The sequence below is a fragment of the Nelumbo lutea genome, chromosome 1, assembly GCF_056320005.1.
Source record: "Nelumbo lutea isolate HS-2025 chromosome 1, American lotus-T2T, whole genome shotgun sequence".
Classification (NCBI taxonomy): domain Eukaryota; kingdom Viridiplantae; phylum Streptophyta; class Magnoliopsida; order Proteales; family Nelumbonaceae; genus Nelumbo; species Nelumbo lutea.
Window position 1 is genome coordinate 157,932,760 of NC_142684.1, and position 20,750 is coordinate 157,953,509.

General features: G+C 38.4%; 1 protein-coding gene across 1 annotated transcript; it reads right to left on the bottom strand.

Annotated features, from left to right (window-relative positions):
• Positions 1-1,921: 1,921 nt before the first annotated feature.
• On the bottom strand, positions 1,922-12,267 carry RIN13 (RPM1 interacting protein 13). The gene is made up of 3 exons (XM_088957727.1): positions 11,421-12,267; positions 3,746-3,832; positions 1,922-3,419 (listed from the first exon to the last, which is right to left on the bottom strand). The coding sequence occupies exons 1-3, from the start codon at positions 11,751-11,753 to the stop codon at positions 2,262-2,264; spliced, it is 1,578 nt and encodes a 525-aa protein (XP_088813853.1). The 5' UTR covers positions 11,754-12,267; the 3' UTR covers positions 1,922-2,261.
• Positions 12,268-20,750: the final 8,483 nt, after the last annotated feature.

Genomic DNA, 20,750 nt, shown 5'->3' on the forward strand with positions numbered 1-20,750 from the left:
TTCTAGATTTGAGTCTACGAATGTAAAGAAAGTTTCTGGAGGGTTTGGGGAAGAAAGGGGGCTTCTAAAATGGGTTTAGAAGCCCTCTTGTGAAGGCTATTCTATTTGTAAAAGTGAATTCATCGCGTATCGGCTGAAACATACCGAAACGGGCCAATACCAGCCCGATACAAGGTTGATACTGTTTCGGCATGGAGAAAAGAGACGATACCTTCAATTTAGGACCATCTCTCATGCCAGTAAGTCAAAAAACCGATACATATCAACTAATACGAGCCGATACGTGCCCCATCTGCTTCACCTGTTACCAACACTATAATTAGTAATCAGGGTGGCAGCTATGGAACTATTTCTGGCTTTCAAGAAAGACATATTTCTGATTGGTTGTTAAGTAGTCGCCAGGCGGATGGAGGGAGAGAGGGAGGAGAGATGTCTCATCTATGACACTCAAGGTAGAGGAGAGGAGAAGAGCAAAACGAGTCTCGTTTTGTTTAACTTAACTAATGGCGAGTCTCGTTTTGCTTAGCCCTTCACACAATTCGGAGGGCGTGTGGCATGTCCTCCGAATGCGCGAACAATGCCTTGACTAAGGGTGCCTGGACTGAAGCCAAACTCTTCCCGATTGGCTCAATTGGTGAGACGTTTGAATGATGGATTGACAAACCATATTACAATTCTCATGTTCTAGGACAAGAGTGGCCACAAGCCGAGCTTTTTACGAGCTATTCGAACTCAGCTCGTGTAAAGCTTGGCCCGACTCAGTTTAAATTGAGCTTTGAGCCCAATATATAGGCTCATTTGCTAATCGATCCGAGCTCAAGCCCAATGAATCTCGACTCATGAGGCTCATGAGCCTAGTATTAAATAAATGATTTTTATTATATACAATAAATATTTTTTATTAATATAATATTTTATTTTTCATGTATAATAGTAAATAATTTTTATAATTCTTATTTTCTTGTATGTAAAATAAAAATAATTTTTATAATTATTTTTTGTATATATAGTATTAAATAATTTTTATAATTCTTAATTAGTTGTCTAAAATTTAAAAAATAATAATTTTGTACATATAATTTTTATTTTTCCAAAAATAACTTGGCTTATCGAACTTGCAAGTTGCGAGCTATGAACCAAGCTGAGCTTGAACTTAAACCTCTAGCTCGAATCGAGCTCAAGCCTGATACTATTCCTACAAACGATTTCGAATAGCCAAATATTCAGCTTGGCTCAGCTAGAATCCACCCCTATCCGGGACCAACCAAGTTGAGTTTCCAAGGCAAAAAAGTGAGCACTCTCATTTTGATTGTTGAAGTTAAAAGAATTGTGATTGGTCCTGGAACAAAGAATCAAAATGAGAATGCTCACTTTTCCCCTTGGAAAACAACCTGATACTTCTAACCATCCCTACGTGCCTATCTGTGAAATTCAAAATGAAATGGTTTTAAAAAAAATGAGCAACGCTTGTAGAAAACTCATGGAGTATCGATACTTTGAACCTTATTTTTACCTACATTTCAGGCTCAAGATTAGTTCAGGACTTCAGGCGTCGCTTGTTGTGGTTGCAACATAAAGTAGGAATTTTTTTTGTCTCTGGAGCTGTATACCGATTCTCTTTTTGCAAATCTGGTTGCGCATCCTGCCTTACGTACTCCCTTTTTGCTGTCAATAGAAAAGTTTTTTTTTCCTTTTCAAAAAAAGAAAAATTGCAGATACACCATTTTGACCATCTCACAATAAAAGTTGCATGTCCGAAGTTCTGTTGTTTCTTTCTACTGGGGCACCAAAACGCCATTCACATAGTCCAGAACATCCAAGAAAGACAATTCTCAGTTTATATACCTTTGGAAAGCCTCTTGGGTTGGAAATGGACTAATACTGATTGGTTACCCCCATCCGTGGGCCATTAAGTACCGCCTTGCAACAAGAAAAGGTGCAGAGTCTATTAATTTCCTGCTAATTGCTGATGCTTACAACATGAAAACAAAAATTTATACAACTTATATTTATAAGGCAGAAGGCACGTGCAATTGCACGTGGTATTGATAGTACGTAGAAAAGATAAGGCATCCACCTTATGTAGATTTTTGAGTAAGTGGGGTACCTGCTTGATATAGTAATAGATACACTACAACGTCACCGAGATTTATACAACTGTATTTAACCAACTGGGTGTTGAGTATAGAGATATACATACACCTGCAGCCTCGAAAAGCTGTACATCAGAGTAGCTCTAACCCAAATTAAAGCCCCATACCTCATTCTTGAGCTAGTTGGTCCAATGAGGTTTCAAAATCAAATATAATCATTGCAGGATCCACTGGATCAGGTTGGGGAAAGGCTTGATCTGGCTCACATGGCACATAGTCTTCTGTAATCCCCAGAATGGACTGCTCGTCAGCATAAACCCAGTCCTCCCCGTGGAAGTCGGACGGAACAGGATTGTTGCTACTAGGATATTGGATATTAGACTCTGTGACAGTTAATGGGTCAAGGTTGGACTGAGGACTTTGAAGTTTAGGATCCATTACAGTAGAAAGTCGTATGCCCTGGGTTGTGGTATTTATTTCTCTGGAGCTGAAGTATAATGGATTTGCATTTGTGACATTTGAAGCAGAATTCCCATGAGCATATAAATTATGGCCGTCATTTTGTTGCAGTATAGGTTGACCATATGCCTGAGGTTGAGAAGAAATGGGATATGACTGGAAGTCTGTAGTAATCCCCATGTTTGGCTGGGAGGATCTCTGACACGAACCCACATCCGGATTGTTTCCTGAAAGGATGCCCTGCCACCTTGTGTGGCGGTCCTTGTTCAGTAATATTGGGATAGCATGCCTTCTTGGTTGCTGTGATGTGCAAGCAAGGTTGTTATTACTCGACAAACCATATGGTCCATATCCAGCTCGTTGATTTATTGTTGAACCACATCCCAGAGTACCTACCCTTTTAGGTGGATAAAAATGAGGTCCATATCTCACCTTTCGGATGAGATTGGTTGTACCAGATACCAATTGAGATCTGCTTAAATCCTGTGAGAATCTGTTTCTGGAGTGGATGACTCCTGATCGGGGGTTCCTCCTTGGGTTTATGATATTTGGGGTGCTAAAATTGGTAGTTGATGAGCAAGCACGGAGATGGGTTGAGCTGGAGGGTGATTGAATTGGAACAAAGCCACAATTAGGAGGTATTAGTCGATGTGGCGTTTGAGTTGTGTTAGAAGAGAATGGCATCATGGAAAGAGTACTAGCAGGAAGCTTTTGGAAAGCTGGTGGTGCTGCCTTGCCTTGTTTAAGACATATCCTCTGTTCTTTCCATATCTCCTCTTTATCAATAGCATGACAATGATCAGTACTGGAGAGGCCACTACCCCAGTAAGCACATGGAGCAAGTGAGTCACATACATAGCAATGGCACTGCACTTCCCAAAGTGGAGCAAATAAAAATACTAAAAGGAAATCAATCAGAATTTTAGAATAGAGCCTAAAATAGAAAGGGCCATTGCCCACTGTTAGTCTCACCTCTCTGGTGCCTTGGGAGGAGTGGATTGGATATGGACCTAGTCTTTTGACATTTTTTGCACAAAGTGGGTATTCTCAAACTTAAAAATCAAACCCACAGTCTCACACTTTTCAGCCCAAGATTTATCACTGCACCAAGCAATGGCCCCTAGAACCTAAAATACAAAATGGTACCGATAACAAAGGCTACAATTTTCACATTAGTGAATGGGTGAACATACCAGGTCACAGTACTTCTCATGTGGAGTAGAACCAAAAGGAAATTTAGCACACAAGTGTCGTGGGTGAGGATAATCTCTGCATGCTAGCTGCAAATGAACAGACAAAATTGAGAATTGATGTTAGTCTTACAAAAATACTCACATCCATGACAAAGTAGATGTGTGCATGAGGTCAATGACTGCAACAAATACATTACAAAAGCACGAAACAGTTGAACGATGCAATCAGAATTATTTCTTGAGCTAAAATGAAATTATTAACCATATAGGAGAATGTTAACATTTTTCCAATGGTAATCTGCCCCAATTTTGGTGGTTAGATTTAACAAAAAAAAATAATTGACATATACAGGCATCCAAAACAAATATAATAGTCCACATCCAGGCTCCAGCATGATGCTCCATTGAAGCCGAAAAGCATAGTAGCAATCAGCACTGTCCACATGTGTGTGTGTCTGCACGAGAGTGGGAGAGAGGAAGAGGATGTGTGTAAAAGAGAGTGATGCAGTTTGAAATTATGTTTCAAGAAGCACCAAATCAAGTTCTACTAAGTAAAGAATTAATGGGTTTCCAAAATGCAATAGCTAGTTTGTTAGTGGGATTCTAACAACTAGTTTTACATTAAATACTCTAACAGCTACCTCTTCCCCTATATAAAGCCATTTAAGTGTTAGGCATCCAGTTCAGAGAATAATCCCTTGGGTGGGTGAGTCCCTAACCCCTAGGATGAGGAGTCCCTAAATCTTGTTGCCTCCATGAAATCCATCTCTTAATTTATAACATTCCACCCAATTTCCGTTCTCTGCCTTATTTCGTTTTTAAGTTATTTTATCATTTTCCTTCTTGTTACTTCAACTACGTGAGAGAGAGAGAGAGAGGTTAATGTGGCAACGTATGTAGAACCCAAAAGCAGGTTTGCAAATTTCGGGGCTTACCACTGGCATAAGGAGCAACAGGATTATGGAAATTTCAGGCCTCAAAGACACCAAGAAGGAAAGATTGAGGAAGGAACAGATAGAAGGATGAGACCCTTTTAGTAAGACCTGAGTGGATAACCCAGTAAGATTCAAGTGAATGAGAGACAGTTAAATGTGCAACATTTTTTATCAATAACAAAACCTTTTATTAAAGAAAATAAAGCAAAGTACAAAGGAACCTAGGGGGAGAGGTAAACTCTCTCAAGCCTCCCCAAGAAATACAAGAAAGAAATTATAACACAGCCCAGAACATCTGTTCCCTTCCAACCCCTTGTTTAGTAAGTGTATTTGCAAACGAGTTGGCACTTCTCTTCACCCATTGGAGCTGAATCTCTACACCCCGAGTTAACCATTTGAACTCCCCTTTTCATTAGCATATTACCATAGTCCACTCTTCTCCTTTTGCAACCATTCTATAACCAATTTTGAGTCTCCTTCAACAATTAACTTTTGTAGATTCAATTCCTTAGCCTTCTTTAACCCTTCCAGTACTGGCATAACCTAGCTCTAAGAGAATCACCTACCCCAATAGAACCAGAATACAACACAATAACTACCTCAATAGTACTGGCATAACCTCAGTTACAAGTTACGATTTCTGAAAAGGTGTTTATAAATAGCTGGAAATCAACAACCAGCATCGGGATACATAAGAGACAAATGGCTGAAGATAGCCACACGAGGGGCATGCTTTTATTTTATTATACCCATTCCGTTGCTCTCAAGTATTTGTGATGGCATATGGTTGACTGTTCGTGTATAAAATAGAAATAAGGCATAAAATTCTTCCTTTTGAAACAAAGGCCATTACCCAATAATGGTCTCAGCTAATTGAGGTCTTGGGAGGGGTCGACTGGGTACGATCCTAAACTGAAATTTCTTTTTTGCACAAAGTGGCTGCCCTCAAACTCAAACCTACATTCTCACATTTGCCAGCCAAAGATTTTACCATTGCATCAAGGCATAAAACAAAAGAATCCAATGCAGGAGTTCTTTTATGGATATTTTTTTGGATAATTAACAGATTTCTTTAAGCAAGACAGAAATATATGTACAGATACAGCCTCCTAGTAGGACCTCAACCCATTACATAAAATACAGTTACAACTGTACCCAATACATATATTCCCTATTTACCCCTTGCTTTGTAAGCGTGTCAACCAACCCATTTGCAGTTCTTGGTACCCACTGAATTGCAAACAGCAAATCTCTTTTTTCTTGATTGGCAACAATAAAAGAGAATCATTCATTAATTAGAAAAAGAAAAGAAACATGTGGTTGTGATTACTATCAAGAAGAAATCAAATAGTCTCTGCTATCCCACCCAGAACTTGCATTTTACAACATCTTACAGCATAGCCAAAAGTACTGTCACCTATTAACTCCCTGCTTTGTCAAACCATCAGCTGAGCTGCTGGCTGATCTTTGCACCGAAATTACCTCAATCTGCATATCCTTTGAAAATCATTTAACCTGCCTAAATTCATTACTGAAACACCAACATCCTATGATGGGTTGTGATTTAGATGGTATCCCCCCTTCTGGGTGCTTGTGGCTACCAAGCTTCACTTGGGTTAGACCATAGATGCCCCTCTCTTTTACATCAGTTGCCTAATTCTCCCTGCAACTCCTTCAACTTCACCTAAGTCTTCCTGGAGGTTAACAATAAAGAGTTCTATCAGATTGAGTTCATCATCTTGATCCATGCAATGCACAAAGTTTCATTAACACTGCCTAAGTTGTCGTATCATCCAAGTTGCTTACAAGTCCTTACTCCTCTAGATTAATCCACCTTGTCACTCTGTTCACCGCTACACCTCGACTATCTGGATTAGGGAGCTCTTACTCGGAGTTATCATGCAAGACCCATTACAGCACAACCTTTCTCCTGCAACTCTTGTTTTTCCTTCTCTCTTTAAGTGCCTACAAAGGAAACGATGGTAGATTGAATCTATTGTCTCCCATCAAGGTTTTTTTAGCTTAGCCATGCATCCACTTAAGTGATCACATGACTTGGTTAATTACTTTCGGTTCAGCCCTACTACATTCAACCAGGTCAATTTCACCGAACCTCAATGGTCTGCCCACTAGCTTTTGGGCCAAAAAACTACTGCACGCGCTAGCTCTCAAGCCGTTGCACTAACGCGCAACCAGTGCAACGGCAGCGTGCTAGCACATGCAGTAGTTTTGAATCTTGCTGCAACGGCAAAGCACGTTGCAGCGCCCTAGTAGGCATCTGAACTTGCAGCCTTCGCTTGCTTGCACTCAAGCCGTTGTGCTAACAGCATGATGAAAAACGGATGCAACAAGCAACAGATTGAGCACTAGCGCAGCGTGGTAGCGCAACCGCTTTCTTGCTGCTAGTGCACTAGATCGAGCAGCGCCATTGCTTGCTGGGGCTGCCATTAGTTAGCCACAAGGGTTGTCGTACACTCATCCCTTACTGAAAGTGGGAGGTCAGCGGCATCGGTAAGCATTCCGGTCTTAAGCCAATCAGTCCGAGTAGGCAGCAAGCATAAGGGCATCAGTGCTTCCCACCCAGCCAATTTAATTCAAAAACTTTTAAATTACTTTCCATATTAAACTTCCAACCCATTCGTATCTCCTCCATTGCTGACCCTTCAATTTCCTTACTTAAATTTTTCTTTCTTTCATTTTCTTTGCCTGTCTCTCTCATACACATGGCAATCTCCATGCCACATCACCTTCTTTTTCTACCTTTCTCCCCTGCAACCAAAGTGTCACTTTGACTTCTAATACTAAACACACCTTTCTCCACCTTCCTTCTGGAAACAACTCCAAGGATCTTGGAATCTTTTCATAGTTGGGACCCACGACCATAAGTCTCATAGCATAAAAGACCCTCCACAAGGTACTACAATCTTTTCAAACACATGCTCCAACACAAATTAAATGGTAGACCAAAATTCTTCAGAACCACACTTCCTTCTTGAAAATCTTTCAAGAGGTAGATCAATTTTTTATTGTAAGTACACCTTCCTTCATCTCCACGGTCAAGAACTCTGACTAAAACTCCCCCAGGTCAAGTACTGTTTTATTATCTTTGAAAAGCATTAGAACTATCATCTCTTTGGTTTGGATTTTATGCATTTCTTCCAACACACTCTTCCAATTTCTCACCTTCTCCTTAGCTACAATCACCATTTTCTTACCCTAGTCCTCCTTATTTCCCTAGGACCACCTTCGATGTTAGAACAGAGCCACCTACAGTCACTTTCAGTGATTTTTCCATTTCCTCATAGCATTTTGGTTCTGGTTTGCAACCCCCATTCCCTTGAGACTTCCAAGCTCCTTCCTACTTTTAAAGATAAATAAAAGAGAAACATTATTAAGATAGAAAGAGGTTACAAGAAAGGTGACAATAAATCACATGTACCCAAAGAAAGAAAGCCCAAATCATGACCCAACAACCCTTAACAAACTTATAAGTACAAAGGAAAAAACAACCAACCCTTTACCCAATAACTTTAAACAATCAACCCAATTAAAACACCTTGCTACAACAAAACCCCCAACCCTCCTGAAAGGACACAACTTGTCCTTCCTATTCCATTTCCTCTCAACAAGTTCCTCCATTGCCTTTGCCACCAACATCCAACCCTATCTTTCCCTCCCTTCTGAAAAGCAAGCAATTTGCTTTCTTTAATTACCAAAAACTTCAATAAGGATCAAAAAACAACCAAATTTATTATTCAACAATATAAATCTTTCCATATCTTCTGAACTCACCCTTCCATCCTAGGGTCTTCACCGCATTTATTGTTCTGTCCAGAAACCCTTTAAACCAATTGATCAAGTCTTTGACCAGGAAGACAATGTATTTCTTATCTTCACTCACCTTCAACACATCACCTCCTTTGATTTCCTCAAACACAAAGCTTTTTTTTCTCCACTAAGATCTCCTTCCTCCATTCCATCGCTGCTTCAAAGCCCTCTTCTATCTAGAGTATGGCTCGGCCCGCCCCTCTTAACAAATCCCTTATCAACCATTTAAACTTTTTTAAGCATCTCTCTATAGTCTATAGGCCCAGACTATCTGCTTCTCATTCTTTATCCAGCCAACCACCACCTAAGAGTCACCTTCAATAATTAGCCTATCCATATTCAATTCTTTTGCTTTATATACTCCAACCATCACAGAAAGGAGTTCAGATCTAGTAGACTCCCCTACCCCAATAAGAACTGAGAATAAGGCTAAAGCATGACCTTTCTTATCTCTAAACACCCCTCCTACACTTAAGGGACCCGAGTTTCCACAACTACTTCGATCAAAATTTTATTTAATGAAACCCTCCTCCAGTGGCAAGCATTCTTGCTGAACTTTAGCCTTTTATATGAAGACATAACCAGTTCCCTCCATTTCCTTCTGATATCAACATAAGAAAAAGGTGTGAATATGTCCAAAATTTTTAATTAATGTGCCACTCTTGTTGGGAAACAATCCAACACTTCTCCTTAGTCCCCTCCTTTTCATTAAAAATTCTTGAGTTTCTTTCCACATCATGCACCTTCATGTCAACCTTCCCCTTTTCCTCAACCAACTACCAACCTCAAACAAACTGACCAGGTTCATATACAAGGTCCACCTGCACCCAAATGAAAAGAAGCATTTCCAAATTTAGGTAACAAAAAGAAAGGAGATTAGTAGGTGGTAATCAATCTCACAATCTGCCTTGCAAAGAGAAAACCAGTTTGGGGTAAACAAAATTCTTCCTTCTTTTTTCCAAAACATCCATAGTAATACACCTCCTAACAGAAAGCCTAGATTTTAGGGGGGACAGGTTTACACCAAATTTCATGAACATGAAGTGAAGACTGCACCAGAAAAGAACAAAGAGCCCAAAAGAAAGAGGCACAAGAGAATGAGACTTTAGGATTAGGAGTCCAATCCTCCCATCAAGCTAGGATGGATCTAAAACAATATGCTCAAGTAGTTGCAACAAAGTACTGCCACCATGCCATTTAGAATCCCTCAAACCTTGTCTAAAACCCAAGTCCCAATCAAACCCAGAAACAATATAAGAAGAAGAAATGAACTTTGAGATAGGCTCCTTCTTGAATAGTGAAATAGAGAACAAGACTTGGAATATGTCTTTCAAATGACAAGCACTAACCAAAGGTCTTCCCAAAATAAAATCTTATTACTTGAGTAAACATCATACCTAACACAATGAAGGAATTGTGGCAGCATTACTTGAATAGCTTTCCAAGGGGTGGCCAAGGTAGCCTAAGAAGACACATTAGTATCCCATCCATTTTCCAACATCCGTGGACACTCACCACCACTTTATGCCACAGTTTGTGATTCTCTAGTGACAGCCTCCACAGCCATTTACCTCGCAAAGCTACATTCTTCATTGCTACACTACCTACTCCCAAACCATCTTGATCCTTACTCCTACAAACAATTTCCCACTTCACCAAATGGTCCTTCTTACCCTCCCCCAGTTTCCACAAGAAATCCCTCATTAATTTCTCCAATTTGTTGGCAATTTCCTATGGAATACCAAATCCTGAAGACTAAGAGGTAGCACATAGGAAGATTAGCAAATGTAGATTTAATCAAAGTTGTTCTACCCCCCAATGAGATATAATTCCACTTCGATGTTGTTGGTCGTTTCCCAAACCTTTCTACAATTGGTTTCCAAAAACTACAACTTCTAGGATTGCCTCCCAATGAGAGACCCAAGTAATTCATAGGCCAAGTACTAGTCGGACACCCAAGATCTCCTACTATGGTAACCAGTACAACATCATCCACATTCACCCTAGTTACACAACTCTTCTCAAAAATTACCTTAAGTTCAGCATTCCCTCAAATAATCTTATTAGCAATCTCAGCCTCCTTACCTATTGAGGTTTACTACCATAACAAAAAATTATTATATCATCAGCAAATTGAAGGTGAGTAACTACAACATTATCCCTTCCAACTCTCCAATCAATGGTGATAATACAGAGTTGCCAAAAACAAGGGGCAAATGAAAAACCTTCAATTATATAGATTCTGCAACCAAAAATTATCTGATCAACACTTCAATCATTTTACACCCACCATGTCTCCCTCTGCCTATGTTGTATGGATGATTTTTCTTTCATATTAATGAAACTTCTTTGATTGTTATTGCTCAAAAAAGGTGAGAATCGATAAGAAGCCAGAGAGGGGCATAATGTATGCACAATACATAAATAAGTGATTAATCAGCTCCTCATTTGTACTGGATATGGACCTAACATCCAGAATTTTTTGCACATAGTGGCCGCTCTCACACTAGTACCCACATGCTCACACTTGTAATCCCAAGATTTTACCATCAGACAAAACAATTTGTGAACTAACTAAACATATGAACACGTAATTGCATACAATATGACAGAACTACGTACAATATAAAACATTAATGACTGGTTAAAATTGACCAAGTGTTATCAGAACAGAACCAGATGTAGAAAATTCACACTAGAGATGCTAAAGAACAATCATTTACCATTATAAAATCATACAATTTTGGTGCACCAAGGTATGTATGCTAAAAAAGTTTATCAGAGTTCATGGACCAATTCCACAGAACAAAACGTAACATAACAATATATCATCCTATTAGCTGCAAGCCTGAAACATACCATAACCAGTAAAAGAAAGGGGGAAATAATACAAAGAAACATAACCTCTTTACCTGCCCCTTTTCGCTCACAATAAGCAACTCCTCTGACTCATCCACAGTATCATTGACAACTGCAACTGGGTTGTCAGGGTCACCATCCAAAATCATGCATTCATCATCGGAGACATCCTTAGGCTTTGCAGCATCCGAGGGCCTGTAGTTCTGCTTTTGAGTGACAAAACTAGGCCTAACCTCATCCACAAACACAACGTCATCCGATTCTTCTGTTTCATTACCAACCGGACTAAGCAGTTCCGATATCCAATCATAATTATCATCGGTGACTTCTTCCCAGGCACCCTCTTCATCAGAACTAATTTCAAGAATTATGGAGCTGGGGTCCATTATTCTAAACAAAGCCAGATAAAATTAAGCAGGAAATAAACAAACTTGGATCAAAACGACGGAACTTTTTCATGGGCTTACGAAATTATCAAAAGGGATTTGCAGCACAACTCTCTTCAAATAGAAAAACATACAATTTCAAATTTGGAAATTTCGTGGGAACAAAAGTAATACTGGTGCTTTTAGCTTAGTAAAGATCGACTTGAAAGGGCAGAGACTAAGTGGAAAGGGCAGAAACTTTTCTGGTTAAAGACGTGAACAATTTTGATAAAAGGCTGCATTGCAGGGGAATTCAGATTTGGAGGAGGAACAAAAAAAGAGAGAAAATCTACCTATCTAGCATCTAATCTATACTAAAATAACTAAAAATCCAAATCTGGAAAGTGAGTTATTTCCTCCTTTCTTTTGTGCAAACCCTCGTTCCAAAATGGAGAAAAAAGGTATGGAACTACTATTTTACTATGCATGACTGCAAGTCGGGGGAAGAGGAAAGGTCAGCGATTGAATCCACAGCGATTCTTTGGAACCGAACAATTAATGGGCCGTACTATTTGGGCCACTTAAAAGCCCACGACTGAAATTGAACCAATTTGGGTCGTGGAGAAGGAGCCCCCTACAGCAAAGTGCAAACCCTGAGTGTAGATAATTTCTTATACCCTCCTCAAAGCCTACTACTGCATTGGATACACATCGATCAATTTAACTGAAGCTTAGGCCATTTGGGAAGTCATTAACATTGCTATTAATTTTAAGGACTCCCCCATCATCATTGAAGGTGATTCAAAGCTTCACACCAATTGCCTTAGGAAAACAATAAAGCCCCAGTGGATATTGGTTCATCATCAAAGAATGCCTCAGTGTCTGCCCCCCTCTTTAATTCTATCTTATCAAGAAGCAAATCAAGCGGCAGATTGGCTGGAAAAAGTGCTTATTATAGGACGAGATGGCACCAATAAACACTTATGATTGGCACACATATGAATTTGGGAAATAAATCCAAATAAGTGATTTTTCAGGAAATAAACCCATTTTCAATAAGATCAAAATGTTGGCTTTTTTCAAGCACTTATTGTGTTTCTGACCCGTCTGTTCCAACATAATTTTCAAAATACTTATACTATCCCATTTGAAAGAAGCACTTTTTCATTAAACACTCATAAGCACATATTTAGGAAAAGCACTTATTAATAGGCATTAGAACACAACTTGAATTTGAATGAGCATTAAGATAAGCATTAGTATAAGCTCTTTTTCACCAAGTACCTCTTTTATATAACATTCATGTGAATTTGGATTTGAAATTTACCAATTAGTATGGACAAGAACAAAGTATTAGGACACAACTTGAACAGTTCATTCAGATGGATCCCTAGGGCTGCAAATGCTTTGGCAGGTCTAGGACTATGCAACTGATATGGGTGCAACTTGGGCGGTCAGGTTGATTACTTCTTAAAACTTAAATGGGCTCGGCCCAAAAGATCAGGTCCAATATAGTTTATTAAAGGAATCAGGTCCAACATAGTGTAATTCTTCAAATCAATTATTCAACATGCACCCCTTGTAATTGAAATCTTGATGCTTGCATTTTTCCCCCCTTCTGCAGCGTTTTGAGTAAATAAGGTTTTATAGAATGAAAATCATGCCATTACTTGTCAAAAAAAAACAATAATAAGAACGACTCTAACTGAGATCCAAGTAAGAGACTTTTGAAGTTCACTCAATAGAACCAATGAGAAATTGAGAGGTGGGGTTTACAGATATAGGGAATGGAGGATAAAACAAATGACCAATCCATAGACTCCTATGGCCAGTCTATGTGTCAGAAACAAGGTAGATATATCAAGTTCCAATCTTCCATGTTTGGTACAACTACAGAACCTCTTTCTTTCTAGTGTAAATTTGAAACGGATACAAAACATTCATTTGCTTTTTTTTTTTTTTTAATATTCGGTGCTATGCAGTGTGCACCATTAATAACTTCTCACTGACCCCTTTTTCCTCAAAGTGCTGATTACAGGATTTGATTTTGCATGGTGTAAAATTTACACTTTTGTTCCCATTTGTAAAAATTAACGATGCAAATTTTGTATAAAAAAAAAAAATCATGTTAAATTTGCACCACCTTCTTTCCACCTTAATAATCTCTCCCGTATTAAGTGGGGACTACACCATTTTGCCTCCTATGTTACTCCCCCAGACAAATAGAAATAACCTACCACCAGTCTCCATTCTCTTTTACATAAAGTAAAAAGCACATCATTTTGTATATGTTTGATTCCACTTATGTTTATTGAGTAAATGTTTATTAATGGTGCCATATAAGCATCCTATCAGCAAATGTCTCATTAATTGCATTTATGTATAACTAAATTTGTAAAAACAAACTTCGATTTCTGTGCGCCTCTTCCATTTCAGGAAGCTCCACCACTTTGGAGCTTCCTGAAATGGGTAGGCGTTTATTGGCATTTTGCTGATGTGGTGCCTAATGGTGCCTATGTGTCATAAATACCCCCATTAAATGTATTTCTCAGTTTTACAATCACACAAGTACAAAACATTTACTGAATAAACGTAAATAGAACCAAACACCCTCTTTATTCATCACAAACAAGAAAAAAATTAACACAAATCTGAAGGAAAAAATATAGAACTTGTAGCCCATTGCATTTACACCAGTTCAAATGAAATTTATAATGCAAAATAAAGAACTTGTACTGCATTGGACCCAGGCCCATTCAAATTTTACAAATCCTCAACCCAAACCCATTATGTCTTTGGAACATGGTCTCATCTATTTTCCCATATTATAGGCAAATTTTGTAGCTGATCCAAATGGTCTATTATATTCATTTACAGAATTCGTTTCAGTCCCACACCTCTGCTTGTATTGAACTTTTTCTAGATTTGTACAAACCATCAAGGTTGTTTGATACCATTGCTATTTGAGGCTTAACGTTTAGAGAGACAATGACATTTGATGTTTGACACAAAACTTGTTTGGTTTGTATTTTGTTTCTAGGTAAACTTTACTATATTAGCAAAAAGCTGAAACACAATGTTCAATACAAACTGAAGGGCTGTCCCATACTACAAAATTCACATCAATAAACTTAACTAGCTGAGCTAAAGAATGGACTGCCCTATTAAACTGTCTGTCTAGGAATAAAACTAAACTTAACAACTACAAAGACTGACATCATGGATTTAATCCTGTCCACCCAAGGAGAAACTTCCCATGGAAGGGAAGAACCTTTACACAAAAATCCCACCACTAATTTAGCATAAGAGAGGATTATAATCATGGTTCAAAGTATAGGGCGTATCGTATTATATCTTTTGAAAATTATACGGTTCGAAATGTCTATTTCCAGGTGTTTCGGCCCCAAATTTTTTAATAGTAAAAAACAGGTTATAAGCTTTCCAAAAAACCAAACTTTGAAAAAAAAAACTAAAAAAAATAGAGTTTCAGCCATTTTTAAGTGCCGAAACGATACGACCGAAACTCGTATCATATCAATACTTTGAACCTTGATTATAACATAGTTTCACTTGCGGTTGGCAACTTTAAGGCCGAGTAGATCACAAAAAGTTCAGCCATTATAAAAGAGTAAACACCATTTAGTTCTGCACCTGCTGTACACATAAGGGTAAATTTGCACTTTGGTTCATTTTTGTCTGTGTTTGGTAACATTATATTTATATACTGACAAATGACAGAAAACACATTTTCTAATGCATATTTACATTGATAATGAGATGTAAAAGTACAACAAAAAAAGTAAATTTGTATTCAAGTGGGGTTTTAATAAAAAAACAGAAAAGTACGAACAAGCCCACTGCAGAATTTTGATTTTCACTGCAGGCATATAACATTTCAAAATGTCAATTACCCCCACCCTATGCGCCAATGCCGGCCCGTGAATTGGCATCAATTCCAAGCTGGCATCTAACCCAACTGTACGTTGGGCCTATGAATTCTGACACTGAACTGAACCGTCATTCTCCCATAAAAAAAAAAAAAGAAAAAAAAAAGCATATGCTTTATTGAAATATGTGTTTGCATCCATTACAGCTAAAAGTTTATTTAGTAAAAAGATAAATTTATTAGTGCAAAATTAACCCAATTTTAAAATTTAGATGAACCATCTTACACTCTACATATTTGTATCCACAAATATTTACATTCACACAAAAGGATTTATCAGATTCATAAGCATATAAACCACAGGAAATGCTTCCATCCTATATCACACCCCCATCGCATTTGAGAACAACTTCAAATTGTTCGAAGAGTAAATGGAAGATTGGCTTTCTGATTATCTGTCAACCATAGAGAAACAATTAATAGTATCATTTGTATTAATCCCAAGCTCCAAACTAAATTTAGTAATCGATTAAATAACTGAAGAAACAGAGGGAAAATGACAGAATTACGGAAAATCCAAATAAAATAAAAAGCTATAGCAAGCCAAAAAAAAATCCCCAAGCTGGCATAACCTACTCTAGTGACAAGTCGGGGAATTTGAATTTTCCAAACCTTATGCATTGATGTTTGGCTTATCATTAGGTGCAGATCTAATGGTTCTAAAAGCATATAACCCAAAAAAAAGGATATTAATTTATTTTTGGGGTAGAGTTTATGGGTATTTGATGGTATATATCCATCTATATTACTATGCAGTGTACCAGAATATACACTGCCACGTAGGATGCCAACTAAGAGCCAGGTCATTGTACCGGTTCTTCAAACCAGCATTTGATGGAGGCCCCCAACAGCCCTGGTTTTATGACTGTTATAAGTCAAAACAGTCTCAAAGCAAACTTAAAATTGGTTTTATGACTGTTATGACTGTTTAATACATACTCAAATGAGGGCCAATTTGGAGTGCTTTCCAATATGATTCGTTATGTTAAAAAAAAAAAAAAAACTGTTAATTTTTGTTGATGCGTGGTAGTTGTGTTTTTTCTTTTTGAAAAACAAGATCATACATGTCAATAAACACTCCTTGAGATTTTGGATTTTTTTTGTATATTTCATATCTTTTATTTCAAACTAAACACAGTCTTAATGAGTTCAAATCTGCTCCCAATAAACACTCCTAACATTGTCTCAACATGTCATTACAGTCACGCATCATGAATGAATAGGGATCTGCTACCAATAAAATTCTTGTAATACTGTCCCAATGGTCCACTACAGCCACACATAGGGAACATCTCCCGCTATATGTTCCTGATCTGAACTCATAAGGAACATCTCTCCATGAATGACAAGGGTTATGTTCCCAATCTACATCTGCCGCGCCTCATGTGTTGTGGACAGGTAGCTAAAACTTATGATCAGACCTATTTGTGGACAAGGTAACCTGACAAGCTGGCCCAACCCGGCCCATTTTTTGTCGGGTGTATACATAATTTTATGCCTGCAAATTCGTGCTTGGGCTTGCGATTTCTCAAATAAACCTGACTCGATAAAATAATAAATAACCAAAAAAATTGTTATCAATATATATAGTATATAATTAATATACCCCCACCATAGATTGGACCTTGTATGTCTAATTCAAGCCTTGACTTTATTTAAGGGTTGGGCTTGGGTTCAAGATCCAGGCCCAATGGTTGAGCTGAGTTTAGACTCAGACCTGGATATTTTCTATAACCCCGCCTAGCCCAGCCCGGCCCGTGAACAGGTCTACCTAATACCTATGATGTGCAAGGAAAAAAAAGGCTATGATGTAGATGTAGTATTAAGGCCCTATTCGCTTTTTGGAAAATTACTTACTCGGGTAAATGCACTTACCCAGGTAAGTGTTTCCTAAGAAAGGCTTACCCGGTAAATGCATTTACCCATGTTATTTTATTTTCCATGCAAATAAGACAATGACCATTTTAGCTATAAAAATCCATTAATATAAGAGGCATTTTTATCCCATTCAAGTGTTGGTAGGTAAGTGATTAGTGGTCAATAAGAATCAAAATCCCATTGTCCAACTTTTCCCCCTCTCAAAATCCAGAAAAAGAACGCCCCCTATATGTTAATCTACATTCACATGCTCTTTTGGGAGGGAGGACCATCCGGATGCTTCCTTTTACCTTTCATGACTTTCAAGGCATGAAAATTAAAAACCACCTCAAAAGTAACATTTGGTGAAAAACATGGAAAACGAAAAAGTGATAACTATTAAAACATTTGACCAACTTTAGCCTTTTAGCTATAAGCTTTTTCGCGTTTTCTTTTCAAACCTTTCCATTAAGCATGTCAATTTCATTTTCTTTTATGCCCCTTTCATGTGTTTGGTTGGAGTGTAACTTTATTTATAGTAACATAAATACTAGCCAAGGGGGACTTGTGTTGTAGGGGCTCGCTCATAAACTATTAGGTTCGAGCTCAATTCAAATTAGAGATTTGAGTTCGAGCTCGAGCTCAGCTCAAGTCAAAAGTTCGGAAGTTCGAGCTCGGCTACTTTTGGTTGCAGGTCGCGGGCTGAGAGAATCAACTCGCTCCAATACCTAGGCAAGAGGACCGCCCCAAAGGCGACCTCAGGGGGAACCACCTCGGGCTACCTCTAGAAGCTCGCTACAAGGCAGTTCGCTATGAGATAACTCGCTACAAGGCAGCTCACTGTTGAGCAACACGGCGTTTTCAGGAAGCTTCTTATCTGACGAGACAGTATCCGTCAGATTGCACCACGTCTCCTGACTAACGACGCAGTCCCTGCCAGCCCATCAGACTGCACCCACGTCTTTCGACAGGTGGTGGTGTGTCTGTCTTTTCAGGGTCGTGTCTCTCATTTGGTTGGACAGTACTCTGCAATGGTTACCTGCACAGCCCTGGCAAATAACAGTTGCGACAGAGGGCTAGTGGTGGTTACGCCCGATTTGACAAAAACATCTGTATTTAAAGGCCCCGGTTTCCAAGGGGCAGGGGCAATTGGAATTGAAATGATCTAGCGCTATCTACACTCTTAGCTCTCTTCGCATCCTTTACAGCTCTCTCAAGTGTTCTAACTTAAGCATCGGAGTAATCCCACCAGGCGAGCCCCCCGGGAATCCTTCACCTTCCTCTTCTCAGGTACCATCCGTCGCCAGTTAGGAGCCAGACGTCCGTCAGATAGAAGTGTCCGGATTGCGCTACATCACCATGCAAACAAGACAATGACCATTTTAACCATAAAAAATCATTATTATAAGAGGCATTTTTATCCCATTCAAGTGTTGGCAGATAAGTGATACCTAAGAAAATAAAATTTCCCTAGTCCCCACATAAATCTGAAAATAAAACATAGGATTCGTGGTCAATAGGAATCAAAATCCCATTGTCCAACTATTCCCGCTCTCAAAATCTAGAAAAAGAGCGCCCTCTATATGTTAATCGACATCCACAGGCTCTTTTTGGAGGGAGGACCATCCGGAGACTTCCTTTTACCTTTCATGGATTTCAAGGCATGAAAATTAAAAACTACCTCAAAAGTAACATTTGGCGAAAAACATGGAAAACGAAAAAGTGATAACTATTAAAACATTTGACCAACTTTAGCCTTTTAGCTATAAGCTTTTTCACGTTTTCTTTTCAAACATTTCAATTAAGCATGTCAATTTCATTTTCTTTTGTGCCCCTTTCATGTGTTTGGTTGGAATGTAACTTTATTTATAGTAACATAAATACTAGCGGAGGGGGCCCTGTGTTGTAGGGGCTTGCTTATAAATTATCAGGCTCGAGCTCGATTCGAATTAGAGAATTGAGTTCGAATTCGAGTTCAGCTCGAGTCAAAAGCTCAGAAGTTCAAACTCGGCTACCTTTGATTGCTTGCAGGTCTCTCAAGCAGCCGAGGTCTCCCTTAATTGTCGATGTGCCAAACCAAGGTCTCCCTTAACTGCTGAAGTGTCGAGCTGAGGTTTCCCTAGTAGGCGAGGTGTCGAGCTAAGGTCTTCCTTAGTTGACAAGGTGCCGAGCTGGGGTCTCCCTTAGTAGTCGAGGTGTCGTCTAACTCGAGCTCGATTCAAATTAGAGACTTGAGCTTGAGCTCAGAAGTTTGATCATGACTCGGCTCGAACTTAACTACCTTTGATTGCATGTTCCCTAGCAGCCGAGATGCCGAGATAAGGACTCCCTCAGTTGGAGAGAGAGTGGCTTTCTTGTAATTTATAAGGAGAGAGATGACATTCTTGTAATTCGTAAGAAAAAGAGAGTGAGAGAGTTGGTAGGAGAGAGAGAATGGCATTCTTGTGATTTGAAAGAAAAAAAAAAGCAAGAGAGATAGAGTTAGTAAGAGAGAGTGGCTTATTATAATTTGAAAGGAAACAAAAGCAAAAGAGAGATAGTTGTATAGAGTGTCATTCTTATAATTTCTATGAAGAAAAAGCAAAAAATACTACTATATTCCATTTTCCTCATTCTCAAGCCTTTTTACGTACACATTTAAAATTAATATATTTATATAGATATGCAAGTGCAAATGAAATGAATACAAATTTTGGTTTAATTTTATTTTGGATTTTAATTTATTCTGCTTCAGATTTTATTTTACTTGTTTTGTCTTACAATAAAACAAAATAAGGTAAAATTTGAAACAAAAAGAAATCAAAATTTATGCCCAAATCATTGACATTATCATAATTTTGCGTCAGTCCAAATAGAAACACAGCCTTAAGTGCAAAACACCCTCACAATTAATCCATTTTCATATATATATATATGTTCATGGAAGTCTTTGAATAGGCTCTCACTTTTTTTATTCATCCCGATAAATTAATAAATACCAAGTTCCTTAAAACCACGTAGGGATTCATGTAATAATAAAAAGATTGGTCAAATATATTAGTCAATTAAATTAGGAGTTTCTATATTAACCAAACTGCTCTTTGTTTCCTTGGCAAATTCAGTTGTTTAATCCACAATGTCTACCCTGCTTTCAACCTATAGACACACCAAATCAACTTTCTTATTATTCATCATAAATAGATGCATTACTTTCAACTTCCAAGATAAAGCATTGA

Excerpts from the sequence above, each read along its gene's own strand:
- RIN13 (XM_088957727.1), bottom strand. The coding sequence starts at position 11,753 with ATGGACCCCAGCTCCATAATTCTTGAAATTAGTTCTGATGAAGAGGGT. Across the intron at positions 3,833-11,420 it reads TTGTGAGCGAAAAGGGGCAG|CTAGCATGCAGAGATTATCC; the intron begins GTAAAGAGGTTA and ends GTTCATTTGCAG. Across the intron at positions 3,420-3,745 it reads ATGAGAAGTACTGTGACCTG|TGCCATTGCTATGTATGTGA; the intron begins GTATGTTCACCC and ends TGGGAAGTGCAG.